The sequence below is a fragment of the Trichosurus vulpecula genome, chromosome 1, assembly GCF_011100635.1.
Source record: "Trichosurus vulpecula isolate mTriVul1 chromosome 1, mTriVul1.pri, whole genome shotgun sequence".
Classification (NCBI taxonomy): Eukaryota; Metazoa; Chordata; class Mammalia; order Diprotodontia; family Phalangeridae; genus Trichosurus; species Trichosurus vulpecula.
Genome location: NC_050573.1, coordinates 23,227,991 through 23,248,021, shown reverse-complemented (window position 1 = coordinate 23,248,021; position 20,031 = coordinate 23,227,991). Strand labels below are relative to the sequence as shown.

At 44.7% G+C, this 20,031-nt stretch overlaps 1 protein-coding gene across 1 annotated transcript; it reads right to left on the bottom strand.

Annotated features, from left to right (window-relative positions):
* Positions 1-1,150: 1,150 nt before the first annotated feature.
* OASL (2'-5'-oligoadenylate synthetase like) lies at positions 1,151-16,135 on the bottom strand. Its single transcript, XM_036742409.1, has 6 exons — positions 15,734-16,135; positions 13,957-14,257; positions 12,520-12,695; positions 6,579-6,820; positions 4,625-4,772; positions 1,151-3,000 (listed from the first exon to the last, which is right to left on the bottom strand). Exons 1-6 carry the CDS (start codon positions 15,929-15,931, stop codon positions 2,530-2,532), a joined length of 1,536 nt encoding a protein of 511 aa, XP_036598304.1. The 5' UTR covers positions 15,932-16,135; the 3' UTR covers positions 1,151-2,529.
* Positions 16,136-20,031: the final 3,896 nt, after the last annotated feature.

Below are 20,031 nucleotides of genomic sequence, written 5' to 3'. Positions count from 1 at the left end.
CCTCTATCCCTCTGTCTCCCCACCTCATCCATTCTTTCCTTCCTGTGATATTATTCTATGACGATCCTTTTCCAAGAAGTGTTATTTGGCACTGACTTGGAGTCAAAGGCACATGGGTTCAAAACTTGTAGCAGACATTAATTACCAGTGTAACCCTAGGCAAATTACTTCCCCTGTTTGGGTTCTCTCATCTGTAAAATAAGGGGCTGGTCTTGGTGACCCTTCTCTTCTCAGCCTTCTCATCTTGGGATATTTCTCCACCCTCTGACTCCTTTCTTTAGTGAATTTCTCTCAGTGCCTCCATTTTGAGGAAGTGCCCAGGCCAGCCATGCTCACTCCTACACTGATCTCTTGGCTTTGCCCCTTTATGGGTACCTTCTCTCCTCTACTCCTTCTGCTTCTATGTGCTGTCTTCATCCATTAGAATGTAAGCTACTTGAAGCAGGTACTGTGTTTCTTTTTGCTTGTATTTGTATTTTCAGTGCTTAGAGCAGGGGCTGGAATATAATAAATGTTTAATAAATGCTCTATCTATCTATCTATATGTCTGTCCATCTATCTGTCCATCTGTCTGTCTATCTATTTATCTATCTATCTATCTATCCATCTATCTATCCATCTATCCATCCATCCGTCATCCATCTGTCTGTTTGTCCATTCATCCATCTGTCTATCTATCTGTCTATCTCTGTCTATCTATCTATCTATCTATCTATCTATCTATCTATCTATCTATCGATCTATATGCCTGTCCATCTATCTGTCCATCTGTCCATCTGTCCATCTATCCATTTATCTGTCTATCTATCTATCTATCCATCCATCCATCCATCCGTCCATCTTTCTGTCTGTCTGTCTATCCATCTATCTGTCTGTCTATCTGTCTATCTATCTATCTATCTATCTATCTATCTATCTATCTATCTATCTGGTCTGTCCATCTATCTATCTACCTATCCATCTGTTTGTCTGTCTGGTCCTATAATCTATCTATCCAACTCTCCATCCATTTCTGTCTCTATCTTGTCTGCCTCTATTTGTCTTTCTATCTATCATCTATCTATTTATCTATATCTGTCTATCTGTGTGATGGGTGAAAGATAAAATGACTGAGGAAACAAACATTTAAGCTTCTGAGCATATTGATTTATTAAGCAACGAATGTCACTTGCATAACAAATCAGGACCAGTAACCTTCCTCAGCTTTGGCACTGGACTCCCAGTACAGGGGGAGACAGATTTTTATGCATTAAAAACAATTAATCAAATAAGAACAATTAATTAAAATAAAATAATTAACCAGGATAGAAAATTAGTTAGTCTGACTAGTAATTGGAGGAAAGATTAAGGATTTTCCAAGTTGTGAGGGGGAGAGAGAACAGGTACAATTCTCTGACATCAGAGTAAGACATGTTCCATTGCCCCAAATATCTGTATTCAATCAAAGCAATGTTGAAACAGTACTGTTTAACCAGAGCAGGTCTAGTTTTCAGATAAGGCATATGAATTGCTTGAGATATATAATTGTGAGAAAACTCCTTGCATTGATCTTTGGATCTGACTGGGTTTCTGATCAGCATAACCTAGGTCCTCAGTTAAGGGTCTCTAAGCAACTAGTAGAGATGGTCCAGCTTCCCAGATACACAGGGTTAGGTTCAAACAACACAATAAGGTTTTCTCCCAATTTCCACAATTGAATAAAGTTTTCTCTGGTTGTTATTGGAATAATAAAATAGTATTAGAATAATTATTAAAATATTATTAACTTATTAATAACTTATCAATAATGGTTATTATTGATAATAGTTAATAATCTGATAATCATTATTATTGGAATAATAGTGGGAAGATGACTTGCTTCCTTCTCTACAACCATCTCTGGGATTCATTGGAGTTACCCAGGTCTTCTTCTTGTTCTGAAGCGGCAGTGTTCTGTGATGTATTTTTCACAGAGACATAGCTTCTGGGTAATTAATCATTTTTATTAATTATTGCTAGTGGATAATTAATAAAAGGGTGTCAGTGGCACTCTTGAAGCTAAAAGACCATTCATGCAGGCCTCTCAGTGCTTATATGTCCTTGGAAGAGTGGCTGTTCTTGACAGGCAACAATCAACTCTGATTGGTTAACAATTAATAAGAGGTGCACCTATGCTGACGAGGGGGTGGGGGACATGACTTTGACCATTCTTGCTCCCAGACCACCCCCAGTCTCGGGCAATCTAGACAAAGGATCTACCCCTCCACCTGAGCCTGCCATTGGAACACAATGGGTTGAAATTTGCCTTAGATTAAATCCTTTGTAAGGCTTTCTAGTTGAGTGGAGATTCCCACACAAGATTGAAAAGCCTGTATCTTAGGGATGGGGATTTGGGCAATCTCATCCATCAATGATGTCCTTCAGCAACTGAACAACCTACAGGTTTCTGGTTTCTAAATAAGGAAATCAGGAAGTAAAAAATCGTGGTGCTGATTCAATAATTGATTATTAATATGAGGGAAATAATCATTTCTCTCAGTTCTTTGGAGGTCAGCGTTTACTCATGATGATGGTGTCACTGTCCTGGATTCCATAATCTCTGAGGCTCTTGTAATCATGAAGTCTTTGACCTTGGAACTCTAGGAGCTGGGACTTTGCTGGGAGTCCCCTTGCCTCTTCAATCTTCTCCTTCAAGTCCTGGATGTAGTTATCAGGGTCAGCAGCGAAAACGTTGGTGTGGTTGTCAGGACCCTTAACAAAGATCTGGATCTCAGGTCTGAAGGTTTCCAGTAGGTAGACAACAATTCGGTAGAAGATCCCATGTTGGGCTAATGTGTCACTCCCTCTGAGGAGCCGCCTTTCACCACTTGGATCCTGGAAGGACAGACGTAGCTGACCTGTGAGTACTCGGTACTGTCTGATTTCCTCTTTCATCTTCCAGCTTGGGTCGTAGGGGTTCACCCAGAGCCTCCAGTCTTTCCAGTTAGACTGTCTCAGGACCACCTGAATATTTCTGGCTCCCTGGAAAGGAGGGAGATAAAAGTGATGAGGTGATGGCATCTGGACCCCTAAAAGGAATAGACTCCCCAAACCACTTCCAAAGGACATCAATGGCTCTTGGTGGGCAGATGTGTCCACTGCCCCAGAAAACACCACCACCCTCTGCAGGAGCATTTGTTGGTTTACCAAACCAAACACACTATTTATTCCTAGTGACAGCCTTATAGTGACAGCAACTGGTTACATATCTAACAACAACACAACAATTAGCATTTATATAGCCCCTACTATGTGCTAAGCACTCTGCTGAGCTGTTTATAAATATCTCATTTGATCCTCACAACAAAAGTAGGTGCTATTATTAAATCCATTTTACAGTTGAGGAAACCGAGGCAGACAGTGGTTAATCAACTTTGGGATCACACAACTAGCAAGTGTCTGAGGCTGGATTTGAACCCAGATCTTCTTAATTCCAAATCCAATGCCCTATCCACTGTGCCACCAAGCTGCCATCTAACAATTCCTTATACTTTCAGAGTGTTTAGTACTTAGATGAGTGTGTTTCTATCCGCATCAGTGGGAATGGGAAGATCTCTGGGACTGGAATTAGAAGATCCAGAGGAGTGGAGTTTGAAACTTGCCTTTGCCATGGTTAAATTCTTACCACGCTTTAGGCTTCAGTTGTTAGGGTGGTAGATACAGATACCTGATGTCTATAGAGAATGCTCAGATATTTACAATGCACTTTATGAACCCAGTCTCACTAGAGGCTCACATCAGACCTAGGAGGCAGGTGCTGCAGGCATTATTATCATCAGTGACATTTCACAGATAGATAAACTAAGGTTCAGAGAAGATTAGGAACTGATTAGGGTAGTACATGGTAGGGGGAGCAGTCAAACCCTGGTCCTCTTGACTATATTCCACCATATTGCCTCTCTGGCATTTGCCTAAGTGTTGACATTTGGCGGGGGGTGGTATGTGCATCTCTTGGTATAATCCCTTCCCTTTCTCTGCTCCTTCACCCAGTCCCAGGCTATCACTATGCATACCCCCCTCCCCACTCCCATCCCAGGGTCTTGATGCCACTGGTGTCTCCTTGGCCTTTTCACACAGTCACCCAGAGTGACTCTTCCCAAAGAGGGTAGCTGGCCTATCTCCACCTCTGGGCCTGGTCACCTCTACCAACCCAATTGGAAGCTGAAGAGTAACAGCAAAATCGACCCAGTACCCTCCACTGCATTTGCCCCACATGCTGGAATTCCTGCTTATGGGATTGCCCTCCCTTCATGATATCCAGTAATTCTAGGATCCTAGCTGACTCTCCATCCTGAGGGGAAGGCAGGCCAGGGGCTGTTACCAGGATTATTGTTGGAGAGTCAGCACAATGTAATGGAAAGAACTCTGGCTCTGGATTCAGAGGACCCAAGTTCAAATTCTGACCCTGATCTCTCTGCCAGATTCTTTGTCCTACCGAGCCCACTCCATGCTGTCCATCTGGGCCACAGAGGTGATCAAATAGGTGATCCTGTTCAAATTCTTCCTTAGGAGGGTCCCCAGGACCCTGGGGATGTTTGAGGGGGAGAGGCACAGGCTGGAGGTGGAGGGGGTGAGGAGGTCCAGCCATGGGCAGTGAGGCCTGTACCTGGACATCCCAGCTTTGGATTTCTTCATCATTCTTATTATAGCAGCAGTCCTGCTTCAGGCAGTGGGCAGCCTCCTGGGCCACCACATCCCATCTCTTTCCCTCTCCCACGTTGTTGGTAGGGTCCGCTGGGTCCAAGAGAATGGGTCTGGAACAGAAAGGTAGGATCAGGATGGGGCTCTGCCTTATCATTTAGCCCTCTCACTTCTTTCGCATGGAGCTTAAACCTGTTGCTTTGCAAGTTCATTCCACTGCTTCCAGTTCTGTCCCATGGGAACAAGCAGAACCGGTAGGATCCTTGTTCCATGGACAATGAACTGGTGAGCTGGAAAGAGTGCTGTGCCTAGAGTCAGGAAGACTCCAGTTCAGATCTAGCCTCACACACTTACTCATTTTCTTGGCCTCATTTTCAGTATGGCCTGAGGAGAAGAAAGCACTGGAGGCCAGGTTATAAGCACTGTTTGAAGGAATTGAGGAGGTTAACTCCGTCATGTGGAAGAGCAATCTAACTTATTGTACTTGGCTCTAGCAGAAGAAGGGGGGGAGAGAGAAGAGAGAGAGAGAAAGAGAGAGAGAGGGAGGGAAGGAGAGAGAGAGAAAGAGGGAGGGAGGGAGGGAAGGAGAGAGAGAGAAAGAGAGAGAGAGAAATAGAGAGAGAAATAGAGAGAGAAATAGAGAGAGAGAAAAGGAGAGAGAGAAAGGGAGAAATAGAGAGAAAGAGAGAAATAGAGAGAAAAGGAGAGAGACAGAGAGAGATGGAGAAAGACAGAGAGGGACAGAGAGAGAAGAGAGAGAAAGAAAGAGAAAGGGATAGAGAGAGATGAAGAGAGACAGAGAGGGACAGAGACAGACATAGAGAGAGAGAGAGAGAGAGAGAGAGAGAGGAGAGAGAAAGCAAGAGAAAGAAGGAGAGAGAGAAAGAAAGAAAAGAAGGAGAGGAGAGAAAATAAGAGAGGAGGAGAAGACAGAAAATGAGAATGAGAAAATGAGAGAGGACAGGAGAGAGAACAAGAAAAATGAAAGAGAGGGGGGAGAGAGGAGAGACAGAGAGAGGACAGAAAATGAAAATGAGAGAAAGTGAAAAAATGAGAGAGAGAGAAGAGGAGAGAGAATGAAAGAAGGAGGAAGAGGGAGAGAGAGAGATTTCAGTTTTTCCAGAATGGAAGGGGCTCCCTGAATGAAGACTGCTGCATTTCCCCTTAATGTAACTCTTTAAGCCAAGGCTGGATGACGTCTTGTTAGGAATGTCAAGGTGGGGATTCCTTTGGGGGTAACGATTACCTTGGATGGCTGCTGAGGTCCCTCCCAACCTGAGCTCTCTTCAGTTCTCTTTGAAAGAGAAGCAAGCACCATTCCAGGACTGCACTGGTGGGCTCTCCCTATATCTCATGCCATAGAGTCTTTGGCACTTCAGAGTTCATCTAACCTCGGCCCTTCCAGAAGCCCACATTCACCGCCCCCCCACCTCCCTGACCTGGGAGCATTCAGATGCTTCCCTTTGGGGTAAGAGATTGAGAACTAGAGGGTGGGAGAAGTGAAGGGGAACTGAATAAGCGGTTAAGCGCCTACTATGTGCTGAGTTCTTTAGAACATTATGCCATTTCATCCTCACCACAACCCTGAGAAGTAGGTGCCATTATTACTATTATGGGAGATGATACCCATCTTGCAGAAAACTAAAGAGGTCTTCTCCAAGCCTCATGTTCCGGGGGACAGAGGCAGCTGGATTTGTTGGAGGCGGGGGAGGGCAGGGATATCCTTGATATAAGTAATTCATTCCTACCCATGTCAGCCCCATTTTCCCTTTTCACTTTACGAAAGCCTTCACCTACTCATCTCCTGTATGGTTCCCCAATCTCACTCCTTCCCCATGAGAAAAGAAGCACCCCCTCCCCTTCCTTCTCATGTCCCCACTCCCCAAGAGAACAGAGGCAGGGAGAAAGGAGTAGGGCACCTATTTTTCTTTAGTTTCTGTTTCACAAAGTCTCGAATGATGGTGTTTTCAAAGTTGTAATTTGTGGTCCAATAGATGCATATGTTTTCATAATCCCGGAGCAGCTCCATCACAGTCACGAAGCCTTCTTCAGTGTTGAAGTTCTCGGCTTTCTGAGTTCCGGTCTCCCAAGCATAAATGGTCAGCAGTTCCAGGGCATATTTGGGGGGCAGAAAGGTTCGGGGGTACTTAGCTTTCACTTTCTATGAAAAAAAAGAGCAAGACCATCCTTCATGAGTTACAGTCAATCAATCATTCAGCCAACACACATTTATTAATGAATGAAAAAATATCAAGAACTAACACTTTCTTGAAGCCAGGCACTGTGCTAGGTCCCAGGGATGGCAAGGTAAAAATGAAAACAGCCTCTGCCACCAAGGAGGTTACATTCTAGTAGAGGAGACAACATTTACATGGATTTTAGATTCCTAGTAAATACCAGTTAATTTTAGGGATAGCAACACTAGCAGCTAGGTGATGGTGTTTGAATTGAGCCTTGAAGGAGATTTTAACAGGCAGAGGTGAACAGAGAGTGTAGTCCAGGCATGGGGCACAGTCTATGCAAAGGCATAGAGATTAGAGATGGAGTGTCATATTATGGAATGGCAAGAAGGCCCATTTGGTTGGACAGTAGAATATGGGAAAGTGAGTAATGTATAATATGGTTGGAAAGGTAGATTGGAGATATCATTGAGCTCAGGGTAGTCATGGCTTGACCTATCACTTTGACAGCTGTGTGTAGAATGGAGCTGGGAGGGGACAGCCTAGAGATAGGGGGATCAATAGAGAGCTATTGGAATAATCCAGGTGAGAGGTGATAAAGGCCTGAATTAGTGGAGTGCCTGTGTGAGTAGAGAGAAGGGTATAATGATAAGGGACGCTGTAGAGATGGAAACAAGACTTGGCAACTGATTGGATGTGTGGAGTGAGAAAAAGTCAGAAAATGAAGATGATTCTGAGCTAGTGAACCTGGGCCAAAACCCCAAAAGAACTCCTAGCATCAAGGTTTTCAATGCCACTCAGTTTCTAGGGTTTACAAGGTCACCTTAAATGCTTGTGTTTATTTATTTTTTGATTTCATTCATTGGCCGGAATGCCAGTAGTTTTAAAGTTTACAAGGCACTTGACAAATATTAACTCTTCCTAGACTCTCTAGTATCCCTGACAAAGGGTCAACCCTATGAAATAAATGTTATTATCACCCCCATTTCACCACTGAGAAAATTGAGGCTGATAAAGTTTGAGTTGATTTGTCCAGGATCACACAGCTAGTGTGTGTTTGAAGCAGCATTTGAACTCAGGTCTTCCAGATTCCAGGTCCAGCACTCTAATCTCTGTACCCTTTAACTGACAATGTACTAAATTATCTGGCATGGGCCCAAAGATTTGGCCAGCAGGAAGTGAGGTTGGGCTTAGGAAAAGCTGCCTCTGCTCTGGAAAGAGTAAAAATTTCAATAAAAAGGAAAAGTTTTAGTCCAGCTGGGCATCCTTGGGTGAGGTATCCTACTTCTCATGTGGACTGTTCTATGGAGCCAGCATCTCAAGAACTAAGAGTTGGGAGGGATCCAAGAGGCCATGGAGTGAATTCAATTCATACCTGGTCAAGGTTGTCTTCCCTGGTATTCCTGACAAAGGGTCATCCCGTCTCTGCTTAAAGATCTCCCTTGAATCTGTTCCACTTTGGCACAGCTCTCATTGACAGGAAGGTTCCCCTGACTTCAAGATGGCATCTCTATACCTTCCCTCCTGCATTGCTTTTGGTTCTAAATAAGGGTCTTCCACAGGGTAGCCTTTCAGATACTTGAGGATAGCTCTGGTGTCTCTCTGATCCTTCTTCTTTCTTCAGGTTAACTATTCTTCATTCTTTCAACCAGTGCCCATGTGGCATGGTCTCAGGTCTTCTCATAATCTTGGTAAACCTCTTTTGGGCAAGCCACAACTTGACTTTCCTACAGTATCATGTTTGGAATTGTGCTTCAGACATGATTGGACCAGGGAAGACTGCAGCAGAAGTGCCTCCTCCCTTGTTGTAGACCCTGTCTCAATACATCCTAGGATGAGTTTAGATTTTGATGGATGCTGTGTCATACCACTGACACGCTGAACTTGCAGGATAGGATCATGGATCCTAGAATCCTAAGCTGGAAGGGACCTCAGAGACCACCTAGTCCAATCCACTCACTTTATAGATGATGCAACAGGTGGAGGAAACCCAAAGTGACTTACCCAAGGTCACAAAGGGAGTAAGAGGAGGGTTCAAATTCATCCTCAGACACTTACTAACTGTGGGACCCTGGCCAAGTCCTCAACTCTCTGCAATCTGGCTTCTGACCTCATATTGCCACTTCAATGGCTCTCTCCAAAGTCACCAATGATTTCTTAGGTGGCAAATTCAGTAGCCTTTTTCTCAATCCTCATTCTCCTTGACCTCTCTGCAGCCTTTGATCCTGTTTATCATTCTCTCCTGCTAAATACTCTCTTCTTTCTAGGTTTTCAGGGCACCCTTCCTTTTGGTTCTCCTCCTACCTGCCTTACCACTTTTTCTGTTTCCTTTGTTAGATCTTTCTCCAGATCAAAGCCTTGTACATGTCCTTCAGGGCTCTGTCCTGGACCCTCTTCTATACTACTACTACTTTACTTGGTAACCTCATCATCTCCCATGGAATTAATTGCCATCTCTATATCCAAAAATGGAACTCATTATCTTTCCCCCTAAACCCTTCCCCCCTCCCACCTTCTCTATGACTGTCCTCCCAATCCCTCAGGCTCACAACCTAGGTGTCATCCTGGATGCTTCAACTTTCTCTCAACCTCCAAATCCAATATGGTTCCAAGGCCTGTCAATTTCACCTCTGCAACATCTCTCATCAATTTCACCTCTGCAGCATCTCTGGTTGATTTGACCTCTGCAGCATCTCTCGAATATGTCATCTTCTCTCCTCTGACACCGCCCCTACCCTGGTGCACACCTTCATCACCTTACACCTGGACTATTGAAATAGCTGCTGAGGCATCTGCCTGCCTCAAGGCTCTCTTCGTTTCAGTCCATCCTCCATTCAGTTACTAAAGTGATGAAGTGCAGGTCTGATCATGTCACCCACCCCACCCCAACTCAATAAACTCTAGTCTGCAGCATATACAAAGTCCTCTATTTGTCATTCAAAGTCCTTCATAACCTGCCCCCTCCTACCTTTCCAGTCTCCTTCCACCTTACTTCACACTTCCTCTTTTCCCTTTCTCATCTTCTTCCTTCCCCTGCCCCAAATCCTATCCCCAGGGTTCTCTAAGATCTGGTGACACTGGCCTCCTGGCTGTTCCTCAAACAAGACACTCCATCTCTTGACTGGGCATTTTCTCTGGCTGTCCCTCATACTCAGAATGCCCTTCTTCCTCATCATCTCTGTCTCCTGGCTTCCTTCCAGTCCCAGTTAAAAGCCCACACTCTATAGGAAGCCTTTCCCTGGTCCCTTTTAGTTTTAGTGCCTTCTCTCTGTTGACTAACTCCAATTTATCCTATACATAGCTTGTTGTACATAGTTGCTTGCATATTGTATCCCCCATTAGACCGAGCTCCTTGAGAGCAGGGATTGTCTAACCTTTCTTTGTGTCTGCAGAGCTTAGTACAGTTCCTGACACGTGGAAGGTTTATTGAATGACTAACTGATCTCTATCTGCTTCAGTTTAAGTGTTAAGATAGCCTCTGTTTGCTTCAGTTTTCGTAAGCGTAGATGACGATAATTATAACACCTACCTCCTAGGCTTGTTGTGCAGACCAAATGTCATAATCTTTGAAAGCTGCTAGCTAGTTGTAATTATTCCTTTGATTTACCAGTACAATAACTCTGTCAAAAAAGAAGTGGGGTGAGCCTAGAATGACCTGGTCCTGAGTAAGTCTGACAGGTTCTTTTGTGATCCCTGTTAACCTTTCTAAGGGCCTACATACCATTCTTTGAAGGAGGAATTAAGGACGGTGTCAAGATAGGATCTCAAGACCTTAGTAAGCCATTCCAATGGGTCACCCTGTTGGTTCCAGGGACTTCGAGTCCAGGAAGAAGCCAGAAACAGAGACTCACTGCAAATTAGTCCAGTATTAGCCCCATTTCTGCTTAGCATAGTATCCAGCACATTATAAGCATTTAATAAATATTTTATCTATCTCTTTATAATAGATAGAAAGAGGGGAGAGAAGGGAAGAGGCATCACTAGGTGCCAAGCACTTTACCAATATCATCTTACTTGATCCTCACAACAACTCTGGGAGGTAGGTGCTATTTTTTATTCCCATTTTACAGATGAGGAAACTGAGGCTGAGAGAGGTGCCTAAGGTCACATAGCTGGTGTCTGAGGCTGGATTTAAACTCAGGTCTTCCTGACTCCAGATCTGGTGCTCTATCGCATGTACCACCTACCTACTGAAATGTGTATGTATGTATAATACATACATTTATGTAATATATATCTATATATCTATTTGTCCATTATCTTTTTGTCTGTCTATCTATCTATATATCTATCTGTCTGTCTGTCTGTCTGTCTATGCACTCATCCATCCATCTATCTATCTATCTATCTATCTATCTATCTATCTATCTATCTATCTATCTATCCATCCATCCATCTCCATTTCTCACCTCCCTCTCCATCTATCCATCCATCTATCCATTCATTCATCTATCTATCTATCTATCTATCTATCTATCTATCTATCTATCTATCCATCTGTCGGTCTGTCTGACTTCACATCTCTGCTCAGGACATTTTGCTATCCTGGTGCTTATTTAGTCTGGGTCCTTCTGGGCCAGTCTCTTTTCCTCTGTGGACTTTTTTCTTATCCCTAAAATGAGAGGTAGGCTAAACGATCTCTAAGGTCCCTTCTATCTCTATTAAAACAAACAACTGATATTCATTTATATCTTCAAAGTTTACAAAGCTCTTAACAAACATTGTTTTCTTTGAGACTCACAAAATTTCTGTGAGGTAGGTTCTCTTCCTAGCCCTATTTTAAAGATGAAGCTGAGACCTGTAGAAGTTAGATGACTTGGCCAGGGTCACACAGCTTGTAAGCTGTGCCCATGAAGGTTGGAGCTTTGAACTTGGGTCTTCCTCAAACCAAGGAGGGTATGCTATAGAGTTTTCATGCTGACTTTCCAACAATATGGCCCTGAGAAATGGTGACCTATCACATACTTACATCGTATTTTTCCTAGTCATAGGGATTTGAGTCAGAAAGTTAAAATGACCTAGTGGGTGGAGTCTGGGCCTCTCAGTCAGGAAGACCAGTTAAATTTCATCTTCTTCACTTACCCTCTGGGGACCCCAGGTAACTCTAAGACTAAGTCATAGGATAGGTCCTGTTCTTTACTGGTAGAGGTTGGTAGAGGCCTCCTCATTGGGAGGCCCCTGTCTTACCATGGGTCATACTCTAAGAGCTTAGGGTTGTCTCATGGGTCATCAGAGAGGTCAGCAGTGGGCAAGCAGGGGGTCCTGCTGAGACCATAGAGGGTCCTGTGGATACAACTCAAGAGCAGCTATCTAGACCTCTTCTGGGAGATAGGGGCTGTGGTGATGTAACAACCCTACCCAGAATTCTGCTTATCCGCATGTACATTTCATAGAAGCCCAGATTTACAACTGGAAAGGACCTTAGAGGACATCTAGTCTGACCCTCATATTTTGTAGAGAAGGAAACTGAGGTCCAGAGAAGAGCTTATCCAAGGTCACATAGGCAGTTAGGAGCAGGGGCAGGATCAGAACCCAGATCCTCTGACTCCAATCTTTCCAAAGGAATACTATGGGTGTGTCCCATCCTCTTTTTAGATTATCCCTTGTTCATTTGACCTCTCTGACCCCTGGCAGTGAGGACCCCCCCCCCCGCCCACCTTTCTTCTACCATGGGGCTCACCTTCAGATACCAATGCTTCACCAGCCGAAGGAGGATCTTCACCTTGGCTGGCCTGTGCTTGAAAAAATTCCTCTGCAATTCAGTGAAGGACGAAGAGAACTCGCCAGCCTTGCTTCCACTCTTTATTAGATTTTCATAGACCTCTGAAGGTGGCCTCTCATTTGGGGCAAGATTTCCTGTAGGGAGGGGACACAGAGCAAATCCTGAATGTGGGGACAGGAAGATCTCTCTGGAGAAAAGTTGGAGGATTCCTTCTCTTGGAAAGTTGGGCTGGCATTACCTGGGGGTTTGGACTCCCCAATGCCCACCCCCCAGATACTCAGAATCACAATCTCAGAGGGGGAAGAGACCTCAAATGCCATCTATTCCCACCAGGAGTGAGCTAATAAATGTTTAACAACTGGTTCTCTGAAAAAAAAATGATGCCTGATACACTTTCAACATTTCCTCTATAACTTATTATTATAATGTTATTATCATGCTAATCTATGTTAATTTCATGTGAGTAACATGGAAATGTTATCATTAACATTTTATCCATCACTTTTTCAAGTCTAGACAAGCTACAAAACAATAAATCGAACCTTGATTTGTAGCTTGAGATTTCCAAGGCATAAATGCTCACCCTGAAAATTTAACAATTGACTCTCCAGAGTGGGATCCAGCTGGCTCTAGTCCACCCTTGAGTTCCACCCGTACCTGAACAACATGTCTCCCTACAAGATGCCCACCCAGTAGGGGGCCATTCAACTTTCGTAAAATGGAGCTCATCATCTACTCTTCCACTCTCCAAACTCATCTGTCTCCTTAACTTCTTTATATTTGTCCAAATGAAATAACATATGTAAACCTTGAGGTGATACATATATATATATTACATATATATTAGATTATACATGTGTATATATATACATACATACACATACATACATATATATATATATATATACATATATATGTATAAAAGTGCTACCTATTATTATCGTAACCATCACCATTATTTCCATCCAGGACACTACCATTTTCCCAGTTATTTTTTTTTCTAGTTTTATTCAGTTGTGTCCAACTCTTTGTGACCTCATTTGGGGTTTTCTTGGCAAAGATACTGGAGTGATTTGCCATTTCCTTCTCCAGCTTGTTTTACTGAAGAGGAAACTGAGGCAGAGTTAAGTAACTTGTCCAGGGTCACACAGCTAGTAAATGTCTGGAGCTGGATTTGATTTATGGTGACTTTATATGTTGTGTCCCCCATTAGCCTGTGAGTTCCTTGAGGGCAGGAACTTTCTTTGTGTCTCCGGCACTTAGCCCAGTGCCTAGTTAATAAGAGGCTTAATTGGACCTTGCTTAAGAGGCTTTTGAGCACTGCCCTCCAGACCTCTTCTCTCCAGCCTGGCACTGTTGCCTCATGCCCCGTGGGAGACACCGCTCTTCCCTTACCCAGGGCATCGAAGGCTGGCAGCACATTCACTTTAATAGGCTCACTCATCCTCCTCGCCTGGATGTAGAAGGACAGGAATCGAGGAGGAGTTGCGCCTGGACGCCGTGACTGTCTCACAGTAATTCTCTGAATGTCGAAGGCCAGGCTCTCACGACACCTGGTGAGCCTCTCCTCCATATGTGTGACGATGTGACCTCGGAGCTTGATTTGCTCTTGGAAGCTGGAGAAACAGCTCAGGAAGATGACCAGGTCCACATCAGAGCCATGGTTTAGGGTTGTCCCTTTCCCGACAGAGCCTCCCTGCCAAGGACAGACCAGGTGCATTATCAGCCCAAGCAACGTTAACCTTGAGCGGCCCTTGACCCAAGAGAGAAATCTCTGGGGGCTCGGAGGTGGAGCATTTGTGGACAGACTCCTTGGACTCCATCACCCAGTTTATACATATGTTGCATTTAATTTTTTGTTTAATTCTGTTTAAAATTCCTGTTTCCCCATCAATAGAATGTAAGTTTCTTGAGGGCAGGGATTGTTTTATTTTTCTTTGTATCCTTAACACCTAGCACAGTGTCTGGTACTTAGTAGGTACTTAATAAGTGTTGAATGAATGAACTATATAAGACACTTTTTGAACTACCTCAGTCTTAAGAGAAGTTGGGGGCTAGGTAAAGGCAACCCTCCATGCTGATTTTCAGTAAATGCCTACAATTAGGAGAAATAGAAAGCTTCTGCTTGTCCAATTTGGGAGCCTTTGACTTCAGACCACCCCTGAACATTTTAATATTTAGATCAAGTTGTGTGACCTTGGGCAAGTCACTGGACCTTTTGACGTCCCAGTTTATTATCTAGAAAATAAAGGGATTAGACTGGTTGGGCTCAGAGATCCTTTCTAAATCTACATGTAGAGTTCTGTAATTCCAAAGCAGAATGGGCCAACTTGAGTGGAGTGGAGAATTCTCCCTTATTGGGAGTTTTAAGTTACTTCTTCATTTCGGATTACTCCAGCACTCAGTCCTCCTCCCGCCTGCTACTGGGTGGTCTTGGGAACTGCCATGTCCCAACGCCAGTCAGCAGAAATCCTCAAAATGCTGTCTCCCAACTCTGACCACAACACTTCATGGTGCTGCCCACACTATCACCTCCCAGCCCTGGCGGGGACAGCCTGGGGCTCTCCTCACACTGCCACCTCCCACAAGGATTTTGGCCTCCAGTTATTAAGAGTCAGGGGACTGAGGAATCAGGGAGGGGCCCAGGATAGTCGCCGGGACATTGGCAAAAGCTAGAGACTTGGGTATATCCCATTAGAGAAAATGGAATAGGGGAGAGAATAAGCATTTATTAAGTACCTACTATGTTCTAGGCACTTCATAAATATTATTTCATTTGGAGATCTGGGAACCTCAGATCATCCTTTCTTTATGAAGTGTACTAGATTTAGAGATGGAAGGAACCTCAGACACCAAATAGTCCAATTCCCTCATCTTACTAAGGGAGAAAGTGAGGACAGGGAGGTGAAATCACTTGCCCACAGCCATCCAGATAGCCCATGCCAGAGGCAGCATTGGAATCCCTATCCTCTGACTTGCAATGATTTCTCCTGCTACAGGTTTCCTTCCTCTCCCCTCTTCCCCCTCTCCCCCACTCCCCTACCAAGGGCAGCCTCTGGGATATCCCTGGGTTCTCAGGCAGTCCAGCTGGCTACCTAACCTCTGACCTCTACCCACACTGGATGGAGAACAGGTGAAGGGCCACTCCCCAGAACTTCCTTGCTCTTCTCACCTTGACCACCTTCTTCACCCTAACCTCTCGATCCAAGAAGATCTGGGTGTGGAAGCACTGGGCTCTCAGGAACCCCTCGATCCTCTTAAAGACATTCTCAACCTCTTCCTTCCACTCCACATCTGGTTGGAGATTCTGAGCCACAAAAGCATCCAGTTTCCCAGCTGGAATCTGGTACAAATCAGGGTGGGATGCCATCAGGACCTGTGGCTACAGGGTGTTGTTGCTCGTCCTTGTTCTCGGAGAGCCAGGGGCAGCACAAGGGTGATGTTGTCAGCCTTATTCTCTCCCCTAGAATCTTTGAAGTTCAGTTAAGACTCAGCTGGTTTGGGGCAATGCCCATTCAACGACTAAGGGCTAGAAAAGAATTGAGACAAAATGCCACAGCCGATCATTCTGAGTGAGGAGCCGAAGAAGCAGCCCAGGAATAGGGCGGATCCTGCCCAGTAGCCAGCCCACCTTCTTAAGGAGGCTCATCCTCATCTGGTCTCAGGGGATACTGGGTAGGCTGATGGGTTAGGTCTGGGGAGGGGGGCAAGGCAGAGCTGTCAGCTTCCTGGTGTGAGGCAAGGTGAGCCCAAAGGGCTCCGGGTGCCTCAGAGAGCCCCTTCTCTTCCTGCTCCACCTTAAGAAATCTGGTTAGAAAAAAAGAAATGAAAAGTAGCCCAGACTTTCACTGTTTTCCTATCCCAGTAAGTTTCATTTCTCTCCTTTTTGAGGAAACTGAAACTGCCCTGATCCTTTCTACTGTGGAACAGTAGGGGTCACTCTCCCCTGAGGGTATTGAAAATGAATGGTTCCGAACTTCCTCTTTTAAATTCATAGAAAGCTGTTTTTATTTTGTTTTCTTTTTCTCAAACTATACGGTCCCAGCTGGAGACAGAGAGAGTGAAGGGAAAGAGAAAGAGGTGGAGCAGAGTCAGAGATACACACACACACACACACACACACACAGAGAAAGAGACAGTGAAACAAAGAGACAGAGACAGATAGAGACAAAGGGATAGGCATAGAGAAAGAGATAGAGTGAAAGAGAGAGAGACAGAGAGAGAGAGAGACAGAGAGAGACAGAGACAGAGAGACAGAGAGAGACAGAGAGAGAGAGAATTATTTCACATTGGATGAAGGTTTGGTATCTGGGATGAAAACAACTTTCTGTTCAGTGCCTTTAAGTATCAAAGATCTGGAAGATACCTTGGAAGTCCCTTCCAAATCTCTTCATTTTACAGATCAGGAAACTGAGGCACAGAGCAGTAATGTGACTTTTCCAGGGTCACATGGATTAAGTATCTGAGGCAGGATTCAAACTCAGATCTTTATGGCTAAAACCACAAGAGGCTCCCCCATCCTCAGGTACCCACACTCAGCCTGTGAATAAAGGGATGAAAGAAACTGTACTTGTCTGGGTTAATGACAAGTGCTTATGGCAGAATAAAAGAACACGTTTAGGGAGGAGTATCATTCTGACCCCCTAAAGATGGGCAGAAGTTCAAGTTCATTCCTTCACATTCCTGATACAGGAAAGGGGCTCCTCGCCCCTTTGCCTCCATCTCTGCAGTATCCGAAGACATGTAGGGGAGTCTGCTGAGCTGCTATTACCAAACTCTTCTGCTTTTGCTGATTCCTCCACGTTGCCAGGCCTGTGGCTGTGGGAGGGATGCCTCTCCTCTCTCCCTCCCTCCCTGACTCTCTTCTTCTCTCTCTCCTTCTCTCTCCCTCCATTCCTCCCTCCCTCCCTCCCTCCCTCTCTCTCTCTCTCTCTCTCTCTCTCTCTCTCTCTCTCTCTCCCCCAGTCCCTGGCACAAAGTAGGCACTTGTCGACTTTATTTTTCCTCCCTCTCCCCTTTCTCACACTGAACAAAAAATGAAAAAAAGACAGAAGCCCCTAAGAATAACCATGCATACTTAAGCACATCTCTCATTGTCCGTGTCCAAAAATGTATGGCTCATCTGTGTCTTGAGTCCATGCCCTCTCTGTCTGGGTGTGGGCACCAGGCTTTACCTTTGGTTTTCTGGAATTGTGGCTCATTGCACTTATCAGAATTTGAAATTTTTTCCAAGCTGCTTTTCTTTCCAATGTTATCTGCATCATTTCATACAGGGTTTCATACAGGTCTTCCAGTTTACTCTGAAATTGGCCATTGTGTCACTTCTCATGGCACAATTGTATTTCCTCATATTCATATACCATAATTTGTTTACCTGTTTCCCAGTAAGTGGCAAACCCCTAAGCTTCCAGTTTTTTGCTACTAGGAAAAGAGCACCTACAAATATTTTTGTATGTGTGGGTCCTTTTTTTGATTCTTTTTGGGGCCAAGTAGTAACATCACTATCACAGGAAACGCCCTGTGGCAAACTTATGGGGGAGACATGAACAACAGTCACACAAGATAGATGGACCTACATGTGCTGAGAAGTGTCTCATTGAAATATATGTCCATATCGATGAGATGATAGATCCATTTGACCATTTGAATAAATGCAAAATCTTAGACTTAGGTCCTAAAAAAGCAACTTCCCAAGTACAAGATAGGGGAGGTATACTGGGACAGAAATCTGTTTGAAAAAGATTTGGGGAGTTTAGTGGACCACAAGCTCAATATGAGTCAATAGGATAGTGTGACAGCCCCCCCCTTCCAAAAAAAGGGCAATCTTGGGTTACATTGATTGGTACAAATTTCATGAATAAGGAGGTGAAAGTCTTATAGTTCTCTACTCTAGTCAGACCACAGCTGGGGATCCTGTGTTCAGTTCTGGGCACCATAGTTTAAGCAGAATGCTGATAAGTTGGAGAGCATTTTGAGGAGAAGGACAACCAGGATGACTAAGGGCCTGGAGCTTATGTCATATGAGGATAAGCTGAAGGAATTGAGGTGTTTAGCCTGCAGAAGAGAAGGTTTGGAAGATGAAAGATGTCTTCAAGTAACCAAAGGACCGCCATGTGGAAGAGGAATCAGGCTAATTCTGTTTGTTCCACAGGTCGGAAGTAGGTGTAATGATTGGAGGATATGGAGGCTAGTTTAGGCGTGATGGCAAAAAACACACCCTGCCCCCAGACCCAACTCCATAAAAATTCAAGCTGTCCCATAGTGGAACAACCTGTTTCAGGAGGCAGTGGCTTCCCAAGGAAGTCATTCGTTACAGGGCTTCAAGAAAAGACTTGTCAGTTGTGTTGGATGGGGATTCTTGGCGGGGAGTTGGGGGGGTCATGGGGTGGATGAAGTGGCTGCCAAGGGCTTTTCTAGTCCTAGAATTCTGTGATTCTGCCACAGACAGTTACTAGATCCCGCCCCAAGTGTTCTCTCACTTCCACCTTCCCATCTCCTCCTCCTCTTTGCTTTCTCTTTCCCTCCCCTCTCTCTTCCCTTTTCTTCCCCTCTCCCTTCCCGTTCCCTTTCCCCCTCTTCTCATTCTCATTCCCTCTCACTTTCACTTTCCTTCTCCCTTGCCTTTCTCTCCCCACCCTGTCCCTTTCTCTCCCCCTCTTCCCTTTCCCTTCCCTTCTCCTCCCCTTCCCCCTTTCTCCCCTTTCCCTTTACAACCCCTTTTTTCTCTTTCCCTCCCAATTTCCTTTTCCTTCCTTTTCCCCTTCCTTTCCCCACCCTTCACTTTCCCTCCTTTCCATCTCCTCCTTTTCCCCTTCCCTTTGTCTTCCCTTCTCCCTTCCCTTTCCCTTCTCCTGCCCTGCCTTGCTGTGCACCGGCAGGATCAAACCTCACACCCTGGGTGTTTGTCCTCTCAAGCCTCTTTCCCTCTCCTTTCACTTTCCCTCTCTTCTCCTTTCCTTTTTGCTCCTCTTCCATTTACTTTCTCTTTCCTTCTCCCTTCTCTCTGGTCTCCTCACCTCCCTCTTTACTTTCTCTTCCCCTCTCCCTTCCCTTTCCCTTTCCATTTTTCTTTCTCTTTCCCTTCCCTCTTCCTCTCCTTCTCCTTTCCCTTCTCCTGCCCTGCCTTGCTGTGCACCAGCAGGATCAAACCCCACACCCAGGATGTCTGCTCTCTCATACCCCACTTCTTTGAGGAAGTAGGATCTCTGCCTCTTCCCCGCTGTGTCTCCAGATACTCCCTAAGCGGCAATTCCAGCCACTGCAGACTTCATTGGTTTTTCTAGAAGGACACCTCACTCAAAATCCTTCTGGAGTTTGGTGCTGGAGTCCTAACTTGATTTCAGCACAAGTATATCTTTCCTTAACCTCTCTTTGGGTCTACTCAATTTCAGCAAAAAATTTGTCCAGAGCCTACTCTGTACAGAGCTTTGTAAAGGCATTGGAGAGATGCAAAATTTTAGTCAGGACTTT

Coding starts and splice junctions, on each gene's coding strand:
- OASL (XM_036742409.1), bottom strand. CDS start 15,931: ATGGCATCCCACCCTGATTTGTACCAGATTCCAGCTGGGAAACTGGAT. Junction 6,821..12,519: donor TGAAGCATTGGTATCTGAAG/GTGAGCCCCATG, acceptor TTTTTTTCATAG/AAAGTGAAAGCTAAGTACCC. Junction 3,001..4,624: donor TCCAAAGCTGGGATGTCCAG/GTACAGGCCTCA, acceptor CCTCCTTTCCAG/GGAGCCAGAAATATTCAGGT.